The sequence below is a fragment of the Lactuca virosa genome, chromosome 3 (assembly GCF_052849685.1).
Source record: "Lactuca virosa cultivar CGN04683 chromosome 3, Lactuca_virosa_CGN04683_v6, whole genome shotgun sequence".
NCBI classification, from domain to species: Eukaryota; Viridiplantae; Streptophyta; class Magnoliopsida; order Asterales; family Asteraceae; genus Lactuca; species Lactuca virosa.
In genome coordinates this window covers 421383575-421403132 of record NC_136428.1, presented here as the reverse complement: position 1 = coordinate 421403132, position 19558 = coordinate 421383575, and the positions used below count along the sequence as shown (strand labels likewise).

Here is a 19558-nt window from a genome sequence, read left to right as displayed (position 1 = left end):
ATTGGTATTTTGGGGGAACTCACTAAGCTTCGGGCGTACAGTTTTGGATTTTGTTTCAGGTACTTCGGATGATCGCGGGAAGGCGAAGGCTTGATCGTGCACCTCCTCACATTTTATGATTTTGATTTCTTGGATACTCTGATATGAAACTATTTTGAAAACATTTTGTAATAAGTAATGGTCTTTGGATGCTTGAAAAAGTTTTAAATTTATATGAATTTTATGGATGTTACACTCTATACATTTTCGTACCACATGGATGGATCAAAAACTTTGACTTGTGCGCTTCTTCGAACGATGTCTGCCTAACCCCACCTGAAACAGGAACCCATACTCTGCCACACTGAGTCAACAAGCTCTGACTATCTCTGACAAATGAAGGAATTTGACCCATGATCTTTTCTTTCTTACAGTTGTCTTCCAACAACACCTCAACCTGCGCTTCCTTAATCAAATCCAACAGTGGTGAAGTTATAATCTTCCTCAAACATAGGTCTCTGATAAGAGTACTAGTCGACATGTGAATAATGGCGTTGGCCACCACGTTGGCCTTCCTAGGATGATACATAATCTTACAATAATAATACTTCACCACATCCAACCATCTACGCTGCCACATATTCCGGTTTGGGTGATCCATTAAATATCTCAAACTCTTGTGATCCATGTAAATGGTACATCGAACCCCAAACAAGTAATGGTGTCAAATCTTGAGGGCAAAAACTACACCCCAATTTCAGGTCATGAGTAGGATAATTTGCCTCATGAGGCTTCAACTGCCTCCAAGCGTAAGCGATGACGTGACCCCTCTGCATAAGAACTGCCCCCAACCCCATGATAGAAGCATCACAATAAACCACAAAATCACCCACACCTCGGAAAGGGTTAGTATCGAATCCTCGCATAGTCTCTGCCTCAAGGTCTCACATGTCGCCTGCTGCTCAGGCCCCCAACGAAAGGTGACATTCTTTTTCGTCAACCGGGTCGAAGGCACTGCAAATCTTGGAGAAATCCTAGATGAATCTCTGATAATACCCTGCCAAACCTAGGAAGCTATGAATCTTAGATGGAGACCTCAGGACCTCCAACTGCATCACGACCTCAATCTTGGCCAGATCGGCCAAGATGGCATCATGGTTAACGAGGCAACCCATGTGACATCCCCATTTTCACAGCCATTTTAAAACTTTTTATTTGTGCTTTTTTAAAACAGTAAATGCATAATTTGGTCCCGTAAAAGTATTTCCGAATAAATGTTTTTCATTGATTTAGAAAATCTTGGGAGGTCAGAACTGATACAAAATATAAGCATAACGGGCCTTACAGTATCTTAGACTGTTAGTCTACATCTCCTTGAATCTGTCATCATGTATGTTGATGTGCACAAAAGTAACTACTAGCTTTAAATTTATAACCTAACAAAACTTAACTAATTATACACTTATAAGTAGTGTACCTAGTCGGATTATAGAATAGTTTAGGTAAGTCGGGTGTCGAATACAGGGAACGAAATTTAACTAAATAAAATAATTACTTCTAATTGAACTAGGAAACAAACTTTGATTGGGAGTTTTTACTGATTTTGTAAGATCAGAAGAACTAAAACTATTATCAGCTAACAAGCGACGAAACACGAATTAACTTCAAGAATTAAAGAGTACTTCTGCTTAGATTTGATTTCACCTTATCCTATGGTAGATTTCTAATGGATGGAATATATTGATTACCAATTTGCTATCTAGCTATTATGATCAAATATCTAGACTTGCAAATTTATGAATTACCATGAAATGATCAAGCACAAGTTAAACACCAAATAGTAAGCACAAATTGGACTATGAATGATAATAGTTACTTTCCTATGACCAGTTAAGCAACCAAGCATAAATCAAGATTAATTATGCTCTCTAACACAATTGAAGTTACTAGCTTTAATTACATAGTCTAAGATGTGATTAATCCTAGCTATAGTTATTTTATGATCATAAACAATTAGGAGACAAATTCATGCAATTAGAATGATCAACTATCACATAGAATCTGATTAACATGAAATAAAACTAGAACTAAAACATGCTAGGGTTTCAATTATCAAACACAAGTATCAGGAACATATAACATCCATAAATCGACATCAACACAATAGGATTAGGTCCATCTTCACCAAATAGAAGTAAAAGGTTTTTAGCCTCTCATAGTAACAGAAAAACATATAAGATCCATGAAAATTAAACCAATCGTGAGTATGATTAGCAAAACAAATAGATTAATGTAGAAATGTTCTAAATATTCTTAAATTCTTAAGCCCCACTTGATTCTCGATCTTTTGCTGAGTTTCCAGATGTTTTTAGTCGCAGGTATCCTCAGAAAAAATGGTTAGTAGCCTCACATTTGACCTAATGTTCGGGAATTTATAGTTGCCTAAAATCTGATCACCACGTCATGGTTAACCATCACCGCGACGTGGTCTTCGAGTATATCCTGTATTATCCAAGTCAACTTGCATGATTGCTAACCTTCCATTCAGCACGTCATGTTGGATGATCACCACGACGTGGTCTTCTGCCTTCAAGCCTTCTTTTTCTTCTTCATGTTTTAGCTCCCGTTTTCCTGCTTCCAGCTCCTCATTTGCTTCCTTTTCATCCCGAGCATATCTTCGCTTCTACAAAACATATTTCAAACATAATAAGTATCTTTTGTCCCATAATAAACATAATTGTAGCTACGAGTATTAGAAATATGCATGAATTACATGACTAAATATGCACATATCATATGTACCTTTGTACCGCTACCTATGATATAAAGATGATGTGTGGGTCAAGTTGGGAAACCTGGTGAGTACATAGGGTTTTTAACCCACAATATTATAATCTTTAATTATACATTTTTTATCAAACAAATAACCCAGTTACCCAATTCTCGTTATGAGCAACGATTGTTATCTATTCTTCCTTAAAAATCTAGGCACAATAGTACAATAGTACTTTGGTTATGACACAGTTGTATGATAGTACATTTGTTATAACACAGTAGGTTACAGCTCATTATTTCACACATCATTTTACTAACTAATATAATCTTAGGTGACTAGACACAATATTACAATAGTACTTTTGTTATAGCACAACTGGTCATAGCTCATTATTTCATACAATCCTTACCTCAACCTCTCATTTATTTTATTCAACCCTTTACTTACCTATCACTGCCTCTCATCTGTTATTGCACACATCCCTTCATTACCCAATCATATTTTAAATATAATAATTTATATATGGTTTAATCAAGTAACAGCTATATTATATTTCGTAGATATATTAAACACAACTAAACAACACACATAACACTTAAGCATTTATAATACTTGTATTTATGTGTAAGCAGAAAGTAACTATCCACTCACTTGTTAAACTGGATGAATGAAACGTTGGGCAGCGCTTCACTTCAGTACTTAGCTTTTCCTTTGATGAGACCTAGGTTCATATCACAAAGTCTTAGTCTTATATTCCTGGTGACTAATGATAGTCTAGATTACTCACGAATCCCAATGTCTACATCAACATCTATCAAGTAAGGAACAACCAGGTAAGATCATATCGAAGGTAGGGTCCGTTTGGTATACAGAGTATACTGTTTGGAAATCCCACTTTAAACACATCTCTAAACTCAACCTAGAAATCATCCCCGTAAGTAGATAAATCAATAAAATGACTTGGATTTACTAATCAATCTTATTTATAGGTTCATAATAACAAATATGAACACAAATATAAGTAACACTTGAAATAAATTAAGTGTAGCTTAGCTTACAGAGATTTTAGTGAAAACAAAGAAATTGTGTTGGCAGAATTCCAAAACCGAAAGCTCTATTTTACCGAGATCTCTGGTGCTCCAGATCCTCATTACTAGCTCCTAAAATCTCCAAAACTTCGTCCTCAAAACTGGGGAAAAATTAGAGAGGAAGAGAAAGTATTATGAAGAATTTGTATGGAATGAAAGTGATTTTTCGGGGGTTTATAAAACTGTTCCGGAGGAGCTATGCCCTGCGTAATAAAGTTCTATGCCATGCGTAGCAAGGATGCATCTGGTGCTAACATGTGTCGAAAAAGTGGTGGTCCACACCTTACCTTCTAGAAGTGTGCACGACCCACCTTTTTGGACGTGGCGTACTCGGGAAAACTTCAAAATTTCGTAAATTCTTCATACGAACTCCGTTTTTGACATTTTTATATTTACGTGTAGCTATTGACGAACTCTACAATGTTCATTCTGACTATGTCGGTTATTTTTCAATTTATTTATTATTTATTATTTTAGAAGGCTTAGACTATTAATCTCCGTTTAAAATTCATATATTTTTCATACGCCATCCATTATCGACTATATATCGAAGAACTTCTATTAACGAGACCTTCCACTCTCGTTTAGATTGTTTTGGCTAAAAATCAACCGATCTAAAATTCGATTACAGTGCTAAAACATGCGCTGAAACTTCAAAAAAGCATAACTTCCTCATATGAAGTCAGATTGGATGTTATCTATATGCACGCTCTCGGTTTAACGACTACTACGAATTTTGTTTAGATTACTTAGGCTAAAAAGTAATTTATAAAAAGTTCACTTTTTACGATACGCAGAGTCGTGCTGGTTTAATCGTGAAACTTCGAAGAAGCATAACTTTTCGGGCTAATGTCATAAAAACCATTAAGTTTTGACGGTTTTGTCGGTTTTGCCCAAAGTTGAATTTTATGTCCGTTTTTACCCTAACATTTTCCAAAAAATGTTCGGTTTTACCCTTTTACCGGTGATAACAGGTTACCATTATATTAACTTCGCAAAAAAACCCTTAAGTTTACAGTTTTTTTACGTTTTTACCCTTAAGTTTAAAATATTTTAACACTTTTACCCTATATGTGTGTGTGTGTATGGATTTTTTTTCTTGGATAAACCATTTAAGATGTAAAAAAAACAAATTAATATGTTTTTAGAACTACAAATACGTATTTTTATGTATTTAAAAACATACATATCAATAAAAAAAACTTATTCATTCTTAAACATGTTTATATAAGTATATACATATATTTTTAGAAGTGTAAATACGTATTTTGATATATGTTTTTTTTAAAGTATAAATATATTTTTAGAAATATAGATACATATTAATATATAAAAATGTAAAAATATGTATTTATACTTCTAAAAACTATATCTATAAAACACATATTCATAATTCTAAAAATATTATTTATCTTTTTAAATGGTATAACCATGCAAAAACACAAACACACACAAACAAACAAATATATATATATATATATATATATATATATATATATATATATATATATATATATATATATAACATTAAAAAAAATATAAATACAATATTTAATTAAATATATTTTCGTATATAAATACGATTTTTCTGCATAAATATGTATATTATGAAAAAAATATACTTAGGGTAAAAGTGTAAAAAAAATTATAAACTTAAGGGTAAAAACGCAAAAAAAAAATGGTAAGCTTAAGGGTTTTTTTGCGAATTTAATATAATGGTAACCTGGAAAACCTGTTATCACCGGTAAAAGGGTAAAATCGAACATTTTTTCGAAAATGTTTGGGTAAAAACGGACATAAATTTCAACTTTGGGCAAAACCGACAAAACTCTTTAAACTTAAGGGTTTTTATGACATTAACCCTAACTTTTCCATACAATGTCGGATTTCAACGTTCTTTATATATACGGAATCCTTGTCACATATACTTTAACTTTGGTTAAGATTATTTATCCTAAATGATCTTCTATCAAAAAGTCATTTTTAATGCGTATTATATCTTAATTGACCAGCTCAAATCTACGGGTGTTACAACCCAAGAACTGCACCTCGCGCAACCAGAACTCACATTCAGAGAACTTCACAAAAAAAATTCCCTCCTCAAAGTTTCAGGAATCTCTCTCAGATGCTCCTCATGCTACTCCTTGGTCTTAGAATAGACCAATATATCATTAAAAATACAATCACCGACTGGTCCAATATCGTCCTGCACACCCGGTTCATGAGTTCCATGAATGTCGTCGGTGCGTTGGTGAACGCAAAAGGCATCACCACAAACTCATAATGACCATAACGTGTAACACCCAGTTTTGAAGTATTCGGTTGAGGTCTCTGTAACACCAGTCAAAATAGGTCAATAACAATTACATGTGATTATGCCAATCATGTAATGTGATACTGCTATACTAGTAATGTGATAAACTTACTATGTAGTTCATGATAAATTCTAATAAAAATATGAACTTTCATACATACTTTATGATATAACTCAAAGTATACGTCTATACGATTCCAAAAATATAGAGAACATCTAAATTTGACTTCGCGTGAAGAAGTTATGATAAACCCTAACGCTATAAAGCTCAATAATAAGACGAATTTAAAATAGACTTAGAATTAGATATTGGAGTCTAAAATAAATTTGTAGTACTCGTAAATACCTACGCGTGGATATAAAGAACGTCAAAAATGGAGTTTGTATGCAAAAGTTACGACCTTCCGAAGATGCAACTGTCTGAGGGCATGAAACGTGGCAGAAACCCTAGCCGCCTTAAGTCCACGTAGTGGAAATTAATTCAACGACGTAGAACGTATCAGGGACACAAATCAGGGCTAGAAAACACATGTTAAAGCTACGGGGTGACTCATGGAAGTCCACGACGTGGCCATATGTATTCCACGACGTGGAATGGCCCAGAACAACCTATAAATAGCGATCAAGACCCTTTCATTCCTTACACCTTCTAATTTTCTTTCCCTCGTTTTTCGAAGGCCGTTTCCCTTCCCGAGCCTGACAACGACGAGCCCCTGACCGTTTAGATTCTATATATCACGCTACTAGGGTGAGTTTTATGGCCCCACTTTTTAATATTTTCGGGGGAAAACGCATGCTAAATATTGTATATAAGTTAATATTATGTCTATATGATAGTATATTCGTATCAACATAGATAATTATATTAATTGGGATATAGTTGTTTTAAATATGAGATTTTGAAAATATACAATTATTATCAACTTGTTAGCATGTTATTATATTAATGTAGATCTTGAGTTATACTTAGGAATCTATATATATATGTTGTGTGTGATATAGTTCCAGAGTTATACTCGGAAGTTCTATATGCTAATTGATAAGTATGTTGTTATTGTTGGTTTTATGTCAAGATAAAACCAGGTATGTTATATGTTGTTACTGTTGGTTTTATGTCAAGATAAAACTTGGTTTTTCCTCAAGTTATAGCTATTGTACTCCCTAAGTATTATAAATATTAGGAGTAATGCATAAAGCATAGTTTAATAACTTAGGGTTTTAGACACGAATATGCTTTTACTACTAGAACTAACGGAACTCGACAAGTCTACATGAGTTATTGTATAATATATTAATAAATCATAACTTATACTATTCTCAAAAGTTTATCCATATAAATTGTTCGGGTGAAGTGCAACACAAATGGACCATGCCGGGTCGGGGCAAGTACATCTCAAATATAGTTATGAACATAGACACCTTATCCAACAGTCTCCCACTTGGATAAGTCTAATAACTATAGTTGCAATTATGACTTCAGGAACCGACCGGCAATCGTAGCTCTTAAAACTCTATTGAACTATAAAGCACCATTTTAGATAAGAGATCATATAATCCTTTGTTCTAGATATCAACCGGACAAATACATGGAACAATGTCTTACTTATTGTCCAGCAGTCTGTTTCCCGATTTCTGATTTTTTTGACATAGAACTTAATTGAACACATCAATTTAGTTCTGACCGGGCCCGGTACATGGGTCAAGACAAAATTATCGAGGGTCCCAGATATCGCTTCTAATCCAAGAAGGAACAGATAAACTTCGAATCATATGCTTGTTCTACTACTTGTTGAATCATACACAAAGGCACGTTTTATAACATCGAGTTACCAATGCGTTTTTGTACAATCAATATATAACCAACTCATAGTCAACAACTCATATCTCTAAGTTTGAAGACCTACATGATATTACCGTCTCAGGATCACTCGAGATAAATTCCATGAAGTGATACAAGTGAGCGTGGGTTGAAACCAATACTCAGAACTTATGAGCACTCATGAGTGTTGTAGCAACTCTTGCTATGTCCAACATCTTAGACATCTACAAGCCAACTCATGACAGTCTTGATTCATATCTACTTCCAACATATGACCGACTGTGGAGAGTTTGAATAATATGATATAGCATAGAATAATTATTCTGGAAGTCAAAACATGCAAAATGAAATGATAGTAAACGATTGGCAAATGATAGCAACACTTTACTCGTAATTAAACAACAACTTTTATTCATCATCAAATGTCAATTACAGTTTACAAATTTCAAAAACTATCTAATTTCCAAAACTAGTATCATCCTTTAGCCCTATGCGCCTTGCATGCTGAAGATGCTTAACCCTACTCAGTCCCTTCGTGAGGGGATCTACTAGGTTCTCATCCGATGATACCCACTTTTCCACGAGGAGTGCTTCTTCTATTCGATGTCTGATGAAGTGATATTTTCTGTCAATGTGTCTGGATCTGCCATGATCTCTCGGTTCCTTAGCTAAGGCAACCGCACTATTGCTGTCACAGAAAATCTCCATAGGCTCCTTTATAGCTAGTACAACTTCAAGGTCTCCAATGAAGTTCTTTAGCCATATAGCCTTCTTTTCTGCCTCGCTTGCTGCTATATACTCTGATTCGCAAGTTGAATCAGCCACTGTCTCCTGTTTGGAACTTTTCCAAGAAATTGCTCCTCCGTTTAAGGTAAAGACCCAGCCTGACTGAAAGCGGAAATTATCCCAATCAGTCTGAAAGCTAGCATCACTATACCCTACTACTCTCAAGTCATCACTCCCACCGAGGGTAAGGACCCAGTCTGTCACACCCCCAAACCAGAATGGCGGAAACATTCAGGGGCGGAGGACTTTAGGTAAGTATCCCAACACATGCAATATAGTAATCAAAGTACAAACAACCATTGTATTAATAAGTATAAGTTTTACATAAGTGTTAAAACATTACATATTCAAACACTAAAGTAGGTACATCAGAAGACATGAGTCGGGGTACCGTACTAGGTGGTCTTCTCAAAAGCTTCGGGAGTGTACCTGTGTACTGGATTCCTGAGAGTACAAGTTTTTTGGAAATAGTAGATCAGCATTTAAGCTGGTGAGTTCATAAGTATTTTAGTTCTGTTAAGTATACCCTAAGTTCTTTGGATAAGTTCACTGGTTTCTCCAGGAAATCCTATATTTCCTGAGGTGCTAGATTGATAACCTCAATAGTTTCCCTCTGTAATTACTTAGTTTATACTGATTATACATAGCACAATATCGAATGTACAGTCAATTGGGTGCATCTGCCCTAAGCCCACAACCAAACAAGGAACAGGAAGTAAGGCGGAAGTCACACATTTCACTGTCAATCGGATATTACTTATGTATAACTATGATGTAATAACTAAGGAATTATAGAATTAACCACTAAAGGTCTTTTATGTTATACTAGTTTACAGAGATTGAGTGACTAAGTTCCATCGGATAAGTGGTTTAATCCATAAACCGTTCTCTTTGTATTAATGTTTTGTATTTGTATTCCTTTACGAAAACTTGAAAATGAGAGTGTGCCTGGCTCCACCAGGTGTTAATGAAAACTGTATTAAACCATTGTATTTTGTATTCTATAAACTGGTACTTTGAAGGTGTACTTTCGTTTATTTGTTTATACACTAACGTATTGTTAATATCTTTTTAATGAGTAGTTATTATAACCATACTATGACAGATGGCCTGAAACAAACACTTTGTGGGCGTTTAAACTGGTGATAACAATTGTCACTCATCAGCGTGTACGCCGGACTGTAGCTAGCAGCCTGAGTGCGGGGTTGTCAATCCCGATATAGATCTACACACACTTGTTTCGATCCCCGGCTGGAGATTCTGGTTATAATGTCAGGACTTTCCTATGTTGTCTAAAAAGAATTAAACAACCTGAATATAGAGTCTCATAAAAAAGCATATTAAATGTTACATGTATATTAGTTTTGAAAACCCAATCATCCTGAAATAATGATTGATAGTATATTCTTGAATCAAAACCCTAGTTTCTTGAAAAACAGTGTATTCTAGTATACTTGAATTATGAATTATTACCTCGTGTTGGCTAACTCAGGTACTCTGTATAGTACCTTTGCTAATGCAAACCCGGCAGAATGTATTATTACCTCGTGTTTGCTAACTCGGGTACTCTGTATAGTACCTTTGCTAATGCAAACTCGGCAGGATGTATTATTACCTCGTGTTTGCTAACTCGGGCACTCTGTATAGTACCTATGCTAATGCAAACCCGACATTACCACGTGTTTGCTAACCCTGGTACTCTATATAGTACCTTTGCTAATGCAAACTAGGTATGATGTATCTTTACTTTTTTAATATGTTGTTCGTATATTAAAGGTATTATACATATCTTGGTATAGTTGAATGAATTTTGGTAATTTCCTTGGAAAGTATACAGTCGTGAATCATACTTGTATATTTAGTTTTGAATCATAAATTATACCTATTATAATTTATATGTTCTATCTGATTAGCATGAATTCTTATGGAATATCACCTTTGCTCAGCCTGATACAAAGGTAATGAGACTAAAAGGAGTAACCTTTTAGACTCATATATGTATAATATATATATAATTAAGAAGGAAACGACCTTCGGACAAATAACACAACCTTAATTCCACATCCTAACAAGGAAAAGGATATAAGATAATTCATTAGTCCTAAGCCCTTCAAGTCTTATTTATATATTTATACATATATAAACATGACTTTGGCATTTATATTTTGAAATAGCTTATAAAACATTTTTCAAAGAATTTAACATGGCTTTACGTTATTTTGGAAGTATTTGGTAATTCTTAAAAGCATACAGAAACTTTCTGTGTGATTATTATCACACACAATTATTAACACAATTTAATATTGTGTTAAACTTGTATTCCCCCCTAAAAAGCATTTAAAAACCATTGAAAAGGTAAATTATAGGGGTATGAACTCACTTTGATAAGCGGTGATTCGGGCAGCGTTTCGTTTCCCGTAAAGAGTTTATTTAACGAGAAACCGGCTCAAACCGGGCAGAGTTTCGACAGGAGAGAGGATGAATTCTCAAGAATTTCGGGGCTCTGGGGCTTGCTTCGGGCTTTAGACGTGATACCGGGGCCTTCGGGGTTGTGAGAAAGTTTACGGGGCTAAAATGTGAATTTTGGGAAGTTTTGGGGTGAAATAAGGGTGGAATCCGAGAGGTCTCGCATGGCTTTTATAGGTCGAGGCCTCGGTCCGAAGCAGCTTAGTCATCAGCACACGCGTCGGACAGGAGGGTGGTACACGAGGCGAGGGTTCGGACAGCAGGCTCGCAGTGGCAGTCTCGGATTGGACCAAACCTCGGTCCAGTAGAAAGGAGACACGTGCGAAGGGAGCATCTAAGGAACGTGTGAGGTGATGTCCGGTGTGTCTCATGCAAGGCTGTCCGAGTGGGATTGGACCGCGGAGTTGGTCGAATTAGGAGGTGCCACGCATGGCTTCGGTCCACTCAGCAGATGCCACGTGCGAGGGGTGACGTGGCATGCGAAATTGCCTGGTTTTTCTTATTTTTCTTTATTTTTGTGCCAAAACTTGCGAAAATCATAACTTTCGCATACGAGCTCCGTTTTTGGCGTTCTTTATATGCACGCGTAGGTAAAATCATACTCTACGACTTTCGTTTAGACTTCATCGGCTAATTATGATTTATTTTTAATATTATTATTTTAAACAGACCGGGACGGGAATCCGTTAAAAATTCATAACTTCTTCATCCGACGTCCGTTTTCTTCTGTCTTTTTACCGTTGTGCTACTTTTGACGAGACCTTCGATTCTCGTTTAAGTTGCGTCGGCTAAATATCAATCGATTTATATTTCGAATTTTTAGTTGTCTACTGCTAAACCGAAACTTCGAAAAATCATAACTTGCTCATACGAAGTCGGATTTTTACTTTCTTTTTATGAAAGTTCTTGGTTTAACATATTCTACAACTTTCATTTAGATTGTTAAGGCTAAAAATCCTTTTATCGAAAATTCGTTTTTTACACTGAACAGTGTTTTCCCGGTTTTTCCGCGGATTTTCGATTGGTCATAATTTCTTCGTTTTAACTCGGATTTCAGTGTTCTTTATGTTTTTGGAAACCTTGTTATAAACTCTACCACTTGGTTCATCCCAATTACGATTATTGGTCAATTTATTTTTGACCAACATTTGACTGGTGTCACATTATCCCCCCGTTAGAGGGAATTTCGTCCCGAAATTAAGTCTAAAGTGATACTCATGGACTAGGTCTAATCTTTCCTTTCCTAAGTGAATTCAGGTCCCTGGTTTGTAATCCAGCAAACCTTCACTAACGGGATGAGACTTAGCATGGTTCTTTAGATTTCCCTATCCATGGTTTTTATTGGTTCTTCTACAGAGTGTAGACTTTTATTTAACTTGATTTCATCGAGTGAAATAACAAGTGTTTTATCGGATAGACACCTCTTTAGATTAGATATGTGAAAGATGGGATGAATGTTATTAAGTTTTCGTGGTAGTCTAAGTTTAAAAGTAAAAGACCGATTCTGCTAATAACCTCAAATGGTCTTTTGTACTTTGAGTTTTGTATTTCACACTTTATCAAGCGCATCTTATCTTTCCTGAGTGAGACCTTCATATGACAAGGTCATCAATCTTGGAATTCCAAGGGTTTTCTTTTATCGAAGTCGTAGCTTCTCTGGTTAACTTTGGAAGCTTTATGGCGCTTCCCGATTCGTATTTGTTTTTTGGTAGTTTCGGATGAATTCCAGATCAGCAAGGGTGTTGTGTGGAAATTGGATCTCTAGCTAGTTGCGTATTACCTAATTTAGTCCAGTGCAGATAGGATCTGCACTTGTGACCACAGAAGGTTTTGAATGGAGCAAATTGAATGCTAGTGTGATAATGGTCTCGACTAATTGGTAAATGGGTATCTCATTCTTTATCATAATCGATCCCATAGAATCATGACTACTCTGGTTCCTAGAGATTTTTGAGTGAAGGCCTGAACTGGGAGCTGATTCTATTATCTCAATGGAGATAACAGATATTGGCATACCGTGCACTCACACGTTCTAGTTATTTTCTCTACTTGCCACATTTTCAGGTTTCAAGGCTTCCTGTTGAGCCTCCTTACTTTGTGTGGAGAGATTTGAAAGGGTTATCATAGTCCGTGAGTGGCACTATGACCTGGGTACTCTTTCCGACTTAGGGTGTCAGCTACTATATTGGCTTTGTCGAGATGATAACGAATTTCAAATTCGTAGTCATTTAGTAGCTCGACCCACTGTCGTGGTCTCATGTTGAATTCTACCTAGTAAAATACATGATGTTGGCTTTTGCTCCGATGTTCATGACCAGACTCATACTTGGCTCATCCATCACCACCTCATGTACACAAGTCGTATATAATTTAGATTTCACAAAACGTTTAGATGGGTGACTCTGCCCCAGGTCCACAACCAAACAAAGAACAGGAGATAGGGCGGAAGCACACATCCTTAATCTTGTTAAGTCTAACTTATATACCACTCTCGTGTATACACTTAGCAGCGATAGATTAACTTAATGAGTTCTTAGTCTCTATTCTTGAACTTGACCTGCGGTACAATGATTTTCCTATGAGATCTATTGAGGTATTTTGGTAGTTACTGACTTCTAAGACTACTTCGGTGCTTTTCATTTGAAGTTTCCTGTCTACTGAGTAGGCTAGAATGGCGTGGTACTCTTCGCATGGGTACTTCTGAAGTTTTGAAACGAGAGACAACCTAAGGGTTTTGCGTTATGGATTGAAAGAATTTCATCTTACGGCTGATTAAGGAAAAGTTCTCTTATACAACATAAGAATTTTCACATGGTAAGGGCCAGGCTAAACCATGTCGAATGAGGATGTCAGAATTTTCTCGATGAAATAGATATTAAGTCGTTCTGGGACGAATGATTACTAGAATGATATCCTATGTACCTAAGTTCTCTGCGCTTCTGGTTTTATTCTGTTATTATCACTACGAACCCCTTTTTGATTCGAAATTGGCGGGTACTACCAATACGAGGGTTCTGATAATTTGAAATTATGACCTTTCATGAAACAATCGTTACTAGGTCTCTCTATAATTGATTGGTGTATACAAGTCACGTATAATTAAGATTGGTAAGACCTTTGACTGAGCAACCCTGCCCTAAATCCACAACCAAACAAGGAACAGGAAATGAGGTGGGATTACTCACTCTATGTCCATAAATCTTAATTATAAATGACCCCTATGTATATACTAAGTCATCATAGCTTACCTGTTAGGGTTTCAATTTTTATATAATTGTTGTGATTTAATTTGAACGGAAGAGTAATCATAATTATAGCTAGTTATCGGGGTTTGGAAGCGTACCAAAATATAGCAGGGTTCTTTGATGCTTTCCCATGTATTGGGATCAAAATCCTCCTGCTCCCCTGTCGTTCTTCTCTGTTGGACAATCCCTCTTGTAATTTCCTATTTCACCACAAAGGTGACATATGGGAATGGTTCCCACATCGGTTGTTGAAGTGATGAACTCAACCGGAGTTCTACAGATGCGGGAGGTATGCCCCTTCTGTTGGGTTATAAGCATTCTAACACTCCTAAGTGTACATGCAACCCTAAATACCTTGGATCTATGTTTTCTCTATTATACATACAATTATGAACATCCAAGGTATTATCCTAATCTAGCATACAAAATAATAAATATAACAAGATAGAATACATACCTCTTTGATGTAGAATGTCCTCATGAAGCTTGAGTGCCTAGTGCCCCAAGTGTGACACCTCAAATGGTTCACACAACACCAAATACACTTGGAATAACTTGATAGAAACTTGAACACTCCTTGAAATCGTCTAGCCCTCACACTCACACATTAGTGCACGATTTCTTGAGCCATGGGATTCTTTTATATGGTGGCTATTAGGGTTACACCATGTAACTCCTAACTTTACCCATTCCTTATGCTCCATGGATTTTAACCTCCATGGAGTATCCATGGGTCACCCCATGTTCTTAGTCCAACATAAGGAATCTTGGATCACAAGCCCACATATATAAGAATGAATGATTTACACAATCAACCCATATATTTAATTAGTCTCCTTTTGATCACTTAATTAATTCCAAATTAATTCTTGATCAATACTAATTAAATAACCTTATTAATATATTAGAACTTATAATATATTAACCAACCTTAACTGTTATTTCTCTCATTATAGTCTATCCAAATGCATGATGCCATGCAACCCAAATGGACCATGCCGGGTCGGGTCAAGTCTTACCAATTATAGTTATGGATTTAGACATTAATCCAACAGTCTCCCACTTGGATAAGTCTAAAACTATTATTGCGTATGACTTCAGGAACCGATCAGCAATCGTAGCTCTCAAAAGCTTCTGTCGAACTCTGACCTTGTCGATGAACTCTGACCTTTGTCAATGACTTGTCCATTAGATAAGGGATCATATATTCCTCCATTCTAGATATCATATGGACTGAGACATGGATTATCAATCATTCTCTCTGTCCATTTGTTGTTTCTCGATTTCCGATTCATGATGACTGACTGATTGAACAAATGAAATCAGTCCTGGCTTGGCCAAGCACTCACATGTATCATCTTTAAATCATCGAGGGGCCCACAGATATCGCTTTTATCCCGAAGGTAAAAGGAATGGATAAACTTTGACTCATATGGCTTGTTCTACTACTTGTTGAATCATACACAAAGGCACGTTTTATAACATCGAGTTACCAATGCGTTTTCGTGCAATAAATGTATAACCAACTCATAGTAACAACTCATATCTCTAGGTTTGAAGAATATAAGATATTATCGTCTGATGATCACTCGTGATAAAATCCATGAAGTGATTCAAATGAGCGCGGGTTGAATCCAATACTCAGAACTTATGAGCACTCATGAGTGTTGTAGCACCACTTTGTCCACCAACTTGGACCTCTACAAACCAACCCATGACAGTCTTGATTCATATCTACTTCCAACATATGACCGACTGTGGATGGTTTGAATAACTTAATCATTCAGGAAGAGCGACTTAGTTATTCTGGAAGTCAAAACATGCAAAGTGAAACACAAGAATAAATGAATCAAATATGGTATCAAACCCTATGAATATAAATAAACACTTTTATTTATCACCATACTGATTACTCATTATTCATTGTTTCGGTTTTATCAACTTTATACTTGAATTAAAAACACTAGTTGTCCCATGCTCCAAACATGTACACTATGTTTTTCTTAAACAATAGCTTTGCCATACACCAAGTATGCACTCTATGTTTGTCTATGATCCTTACTTTGTGAAATAAACCAATTGAACATAATTTCAATGATTCTAATTTCACACTCCCAAATCCTTATCGAAAAATGTGAGAATTTCAAATTCCTATCATTTATCGAAATATGTTTAGATTTTAAACTTATATGCACTGACCCTCTTGTAATGAATATGTACAAAGTCACAAAGACTTGTCAACAGTCATTATAAGGTATTCCAATGGAGATCAACTCCATGGAAACTAAGTCTCATATTCAAAGTACATTGTTTTGGACATGCTTCTTGCATTAAGTTTTCTAATCTTACACAGATAACTTCCACCTATGGAGACAACTCCATATTCTCATTTTGACTATCACTTCTGAATAAGAGATGCCTCTTTTCAGAATATGTCAATATGGTCCTTCCAAAATTAGCACTATACTTCCAACTGTCCCTGAGCAACCAATCTTTGGTAAACCTCAGATTGTCCTCGACAATTGCTTAATCATTTTAGTCATGTCCAATTCTAGACCTTTTCCCTTCTTAATGCCTCTGGGCATTTGGAAAAATTTAGAAATGACAAATATTATAGCCCATGCAATCGATCCTGTACCCAAAGCAAATGGTACACGATTCATGATGTCTCACATAAAGACATGATTCTAGACCAGTCTTTTGCTACAATATTTTTATTTGCCATGTTTTCAAAATTTGACTATGAAGAGGGATGCCGTAATCATAATCGAATTTTGAGAACGCAATATATAGAATTTCCTTAAGTTGAACCAATCCAACATGAAATTCATATATATATTCTTGACTAAAGATGATTAAGGTCTCAATCTAAGCCTTTAGAACTGAAATGAAGTATATCATCTCCCTTAATTATAGCAAAACAACTTTTTCAGTCCCTGCAGCCTCACGAATTGAAACTTTTGTTTTCTATAATTAACATTGCTAACTTGCAACACTAACAATAATTATCATGCTCCCACTTACATGATGATTATTAGCATAACACTTATGCTCCCACTAGCTTTGACATGTACTCAGAAATCAGCTGGACTTCTAGAAATCAATACTTTATTGACTTTCTTACCAAAGTTCATATTTCTGATACGAGATGCTTTGATAAAACTTTATCAAACTCATACACCTTTTCTTAGATAGCATGCATGTGTGTCTAAACAATTTCAGAACTATGAAAAGGGATGCCATAATCATAGTCTCAATTGTTTAGACCTTTTGCCATCTGCTTCAAATCTACTTGGTGGAAGTGTTTCCTCACCATCATTTTCATGAATCGGAGAGAAACCTTATGACCCTTAGATTTTATGGTGTATGTGTTCTTATCCATGTGAATCATCAAAACCATAGTCATAAGACAAGGATAATGACAAATCCAAACTCATATGGGCTGAACTTATGCAATCTTAACTTCTTGCCACCTGGCAGTACAGGGCCTCCCATTGCTTCCAAGTTGTTATGCAACCAATTGAGAACTTTCAGAACTCCTATGCAAAGCCAACTTTAATTGGAATGGGCACAGAATATGTCAACACGATAGGTTATAAACCTCAAGTCGTGTGCTAGTGAAGAACCTCAGGTTTTATTCTTGATTAGTTCTTGAAATTCTTTTTAGGATCTTTAAGACTCCCACTATCCTCTTGACATATAAGACTATCTTGCCAAATATTCAAGAGATAGTGCGGATTCTTTATCAAGACAAACACTTCACACAATTGGCCTAAGTTGGTCTCTGTTTTATCCAAAACATCACAACTTACCAATTTCAAATGTACAAGAGTAGATAACCTTTTACTCTTACATTTGACTAGTGTTAACAAACCCTCTTTAAGATATGTCACTCAAGTTACAATCTTGGAGTATGACTCTAAGAATTGTTTTTGGAACGAAGTATGACTCATCTTTTTGATTTAACCATTTCAACAATTCATGACTCCTCTTCTTAGTCATAAGAATGCACTAAGATGACTTTAGAGGACCAATTGTGATATGGTATCTTAATCATTAAGATGATCATAAACATGATACTAAAGTACTCTCCCATCTTTTCAGATTTGAGAAACTTTTATCTTTCTTCCATACTTTGATTCTTCTTATTCGTTCTGTCTCACATTGAAACTTCTCCAATGCTACAGACTTATACTTAAACTTATAAGTATAACCATATTTACTGAACTTAAGTAAATCATGACGAATAGTCTTCTTGATCTTTTGTGGTGGACTTGACCAGTGCACAAGAATGTGTACTCGATCCCTTAGTCCTTTCCTTATTCACATAAGGAATTAGTCTTAATTTTCCAAGCTGAAAGTTCTCATTCATCATACTATACAACTTGCATGATTCCAAGTTTCGGTCCAATTGAACCTTGGGTGATGAGAATCTTTCCTTATTTGGTAATATTAGACACTACCACAACCGAAAGAATCAAATCCATTTTTCCAATATTGCTATCAATGGAATCTTATAAGCAACAACTTTTCACAAATGCCATTGCAAGGATACTTAAAATAAATAAAATCAAAACCTTTTTCTTTTATTTTAAAACTTTGCGGAAAAACTTATCCTTACAATCCATATGAAAACCTTGTTGTTATCTATTCCTAAGCAATATAAATATCATAACTCTTAAGTAATAGCCCAAAATTCTGATCACCGAACCATGCGATTGAAATCCATCTTCGCGATCAGAATCAGCATGTACTTAATAGAGTTAGACAATGGACTTTACCTGAAGTAGAGCCAAACTTATTGACTTTAACATCCTTAGGTAAATTTGGCAGCTTCGTAACCAATGCTCCTTCCTTTGGCAATAGTTACCTATGGACCCTTGATAATGGGACTATCTCAGACTTCGCCTCTCTCTTTACCATTGGGTCAACCGAGTTGACTATGGCCGATCCCTTTCCATTGGGAAGAGAGAGCTTTACTGGATATCCAATGTCATCATTGTCAATGTCCATAGCGTTTTAGGAAGTTGATCTTAGCAAATAGATAAGATCATTAAGGGTCTTGTCTTAGTCTGTTTCATAGGA

General features: G+C 35.7%; 1 protein-coding gene across 1 annotated transcript; it reads right to left on the bottom strand.

The window, feature by feature from the left end:
• Positions 1 to 229: 229 nt before the first annotated feature.
• Positions 230 to 667, bottom strand: LOC145165053 (uncharacterized). Its single transcript, XM_079083689.1, has one exon. The coding sequence runs from the start codon at positions 665 to 667 to the stop codon at positions 230 to 232; it is 438 nt and encodes a 145-aa protein (XP_078939815.1).
• Between the last annotated feature and the right edge of the window lie 18891 nt (positions 668 to 19558).

What these genes read in the sequence shown, in the direction of transcription:
- LOC145165053 (XM_079083689.1), bottom strand. Translation starts at nt 667, where the DNA reads ATGGATCACAAGAGTTTGAGATATTTAATGGATCACCCAAACCGGAAT.